The sequence below is a fragment of the Corvus brachyrhynchos genome, unplaced genomic scaffold, assembly GCF_000691975.1.
Source record: "Corvus brachyrhynchos isolate BGI_N302 unplaced genomic scaffold, ASM69197v1 scaffold928, whole genome shotgun sequence".
In the NCBI taxonomy this organism is placed as follows: domain Eukaryota; kingdom Metazoa; phylum Chordata; class Aves; order Passeriformes; family Corvidae; genus Corvus; species Corvus brachyrhynchos.
The window spans coordinates 75,951-79,554 of NW_008239558.1; the positions used below are offsets into that span (position 1 = coordinate 75,951).

General features: G+C 56.7%; 1 protein-coding gene across 1 annotated transcript in view; it reads left to right on the forward strand.

The window, feature by feature from the left end:
* TRAPPC1 (trafficking protein particle complex 1) overlaps window positions 1-2,114 on the forward strand; it is a gene marked incomplete at its 3' end in the record, with an annotated part of 6,224 nt that extends 4,110 nt beyond the window's left edge. Inside the window, exons 3-4 of the mRNA XM_017742309.1 lie at window positions 18-135; window positions 1,722-2,114. Coding sequence (XP_017597798.1) covers window positions 18-135; window positions 1,722-2,114 — 511 coding nt within the window. The remainder of the gene's footprint in view (window positions 1-17; window positions 136-1,721) is intronic.
* Window positions 2,115-3,604: the final 1,490 nt, after the last annotated feature.

A 3,604-nucleotide genomic window follows, 5' to 3' on the forward strand; every position in this document is an offset into this window, starting at 1 on the left:
CCCCCAAATCCCCCCCAATCTCCCAAATTCCCCGAATCTCCCCAAATTCCCCACATTCCGGCAGGAGTTCAAGCTGATGTTCGGGATGCTTTTCTCCCTGCGCTCCTTCGTGGCCAAGATGAGTCCCACGGACATGTATCCCAAATTCCGGCCGGGAACCCCCAAAAAATCCCCGGGAACCCCCAAAAAATCCCCGGGAATCTCCAAAAAAACCCTGGGAATCCCAAAAAACCATGGGAACTCCCCAAAAACCTCGGGAATCCCAAAAAAACCCACGGGAACCCCCAAAAACCTCGGGAATCCCAGAAAAACCCCACGGGAATCCCCAAATTCCAGTCGGGAATGCCAAAAAATCCCCGGGAATCCCAAAAAAACCCACGGGAATCCCCAAAAACCTCGGGAATCCCAAAAAAACCCACGGGAATCCCCAAAAACCTCGGGAATCCCAAAAAAACCCACGGGAATCCCCAAAAACCTCGGGAATCCCAAAAAAACCCACGGGAATCCCCAAAAACCAGTCGGGAATGCCAAAAAATCCCCGGGAATCCCAAAAAAACCACGGGAACCCCCCAAAAATCCCTGGGAATCCCCAAATTCCGGCCGGGAACCCCCAAAAAACCCGGGAATCCCCCCAAAAAACCACGGGAACCCCCAAAAAACCCTGGGAATCCCCAAATTCCGGCTGGGAATCCCAAAAAATCCCTGGGAATCCCAAAAAAACCCCAGGAATCCCCAAATTCCAGCCAGGAATCCCAAAAAAACCCCAGGAATCCTCCCCAAAAAACCGGAATCCCAAAAAAATCCTGGAAATCCCAAAAAAAACCCCCAGGAATCCCCAAATTCCAGCCAGGAATCCCAAAAAAATCCCTGGGAATCCCAAAAAACTCCCGGAAATCCCCAAAAAACTCCCGGGAATCCCCAAAACATTCCGGGAGATCCCGAAAATTGGGGGGAGGGGAGATCCTGGGGAAGGATTTTTGGGGGAATTCGGGGGATTTTGGGCGGGTTTGGGGCGATTCCCGAGGGTTCGGGGACCCCGGGAAATGTGGGAATTTGGGGAATTCCGGGAATTTGGGATCCTGGAGAACCCCGAATCATCGAAAAAGAGATTTAGGGATGGATTTTGGGGGGATTTGGGGAGATTTTGGGGGGAATTTTTAGGGAATTTGGGGCCTGGGGGGCTCCCGAGGGTTTGGGGACCGCGGGAAATTTGGGAATCCCGGGAATTTGGGATCCTGGAGAACCAAGAGAGATTCAGGGGTGGTTTGGGGATGGATTTTGGGGGGAATTTGGGGGGATTTGGGGTTGGGGAGAATCCCGAGGGTTCGGGGACCCCGGGAAATGTGGGAATTTGGGGAATTCCGGGAATTTGGGATCCTGGAGAACCCCGAATCATCGAAAAAGAGATTTAGGGATGGATTTTGGGGGGATTTGGGGAGATTTTGGGGGGAATTTTTAGGGAATTTGGGGCCTGGGGGGCTCCCGAGGGTTTGGGGACCGCGGGAAATTTGGGAATCCCGGGAATTTGGGATCCTGGAGAACCAAGAGAGATTCAGGGGTGGTTTGGGGATGGATTTTGGGGCGGATTCGGGGCGGATTCGGAGCGGAATTTCGGGCTCCGGGAGAACGCCGGGGGTTCGGGGCGGCTCCCGCGGCTCCGGGGGGATTTGGGGGATTTCGGGAATGTCGGGAATGTCGGGAATTGTCCTTAGCGCGCGCGGGCGGGACGGGTTCGTGGCGTTCCACACCAGCAAGTACCGCCTGCACTACCTGGAGACGCCCTCGGGGCTGCGCCTGGTGCTCAACACCGACCTGGGCGTGCCCAGCGCCCGCGAGGCGCTGCAGCACATCTACAGCAACGTGAGCCCAAAAAGCCCCAAATCCGCCCCGAAATACCCCAAATCCCGGCCCCGAAATACCCCAAAATCCCGGCCCCAAAATCCCCGCACAGAACCCCGAAATCCGCCCCGAAAAAACCCCAAAATCCGCCCTGAAAAGACCCCAAATCCCGGCCCCAAAAAACCCCAAATCCCGGCCCCAAAAAATCCCAATCCCGGCCCCAAAATCCCCGCACAGAACCCCGAAATCCGCCCCGAAAAAACCCCAAAATCCCGGCCCCAAAAACCCCAAATCCCGGCCCCAAAAACCCCCAAAAACACGGCCCCAAAATACCCCAATCCCGGCCCCAAAATCCCCGCACAGAACCCCGAAATCCGCCCCGAAAAAACCCCAAAATCCCGGCCCCAAAAACCCCAAATCCCGGCCCCAAAAACCCCCAAAAACACGGCCCCAAAATACCCCAATCCCGGCCCCAAAATCCCCGCACAGAACCCCGAAATCCGCCCCGAAAAAACCCCAAAATCCCGGCCCCAAAAACCCCAAATCCCGGCCCCAAAAACCCCCAAAAACACGGCCCCAAAATACCCCAATCCCGGCCCCAAAATCCCCGCACAGAACCCCGAAATCCGCCCCGAAAAAACCCCAAAATCCCGGCCCCAAAAACCCCAAATCCCGGCCCCAAAAACCCCCAAAAACACGGCCCCAAAATACCCCAATCCCGGCCCCAAAATCCCCGCACAGAACCCCGAAATCCGCCCCGAAAAAACCCCAAAATCCCGGCCCCAAAAACCCCAAATCCCGGCCCCAAAAACCCCCAAAAACACGGCCCCAAAATACCCCAATCCCGGCCCCAAAATCCCCGCACAGAACCCCGAAATCCGCCCCGAAAAAACCCCAAAATCCCGGCCCCAAAAACCCCAAATCCCGGCCCCAAAAACCCCCAAAAACACGGCCCCAAAATACCCCAATCCCGGCCCCAAAATCCCCGCACAGAACCCCGAAATCCGCCCCGAAAAAACCCCAAAATCCCGGCCCCAAAAACCCCAAATCCCGGCCCCAAAAACCCCCAAAAACACGGCCCCAAAATACCCCAATCCCGGCCCCAAAATCCCCGCACAGAACCCCGAAATCCGCCCCGAAAAAACCCCAAAATCCCGGCCCCAAAAACCCCAAATCCCGGCCCCAAAAACCCCCAAAAACACGGCCCCAAAATACCCCAATCCCGGCCCCAAAATCCCCGCACAGAACCCCGAAATCCGCCCCGAAAAAACCCCAAAATCCCGGCCCCAAAAACCCCAAATCCCGGCCCCAAAAACCCCCAAAAACACGGCCCCAAAATACCCCAATCCCGGCCCCAAAATCCCCGCACAGAACCCCGAAATCCGCCCCGAAAAAACCCCAAAATCCCGGCCCCAAAAACCCCAAATCCCGGCCCCAAAAACCCCCAAAAACACGGCCCCAAAATACCCCAATCCCGGCCCCAAAATCCCCGCACAGAACCCCGAAATCCGCCCCGAAAAAACCCCAAAATCCCGGCCCCAAAAACCCCAAATCCCGGCCCCAAAAACCCCCAAAAACACGGCCCCAAAATACCCCAATCCCGGCCCCAAAATCCCCGCACAGAACCCCGAAATCCGCCCCGAAAAAACCCCAAAATCCCGGCCCCAAAACGTGCCCAGCGCCCGCGAGGCGCTGCAGCACATCTACAGCAACGTGAGCCCAAAAAGCCCCAAATCCGCCCCGAAATACCCCAAATCCCGGCCCC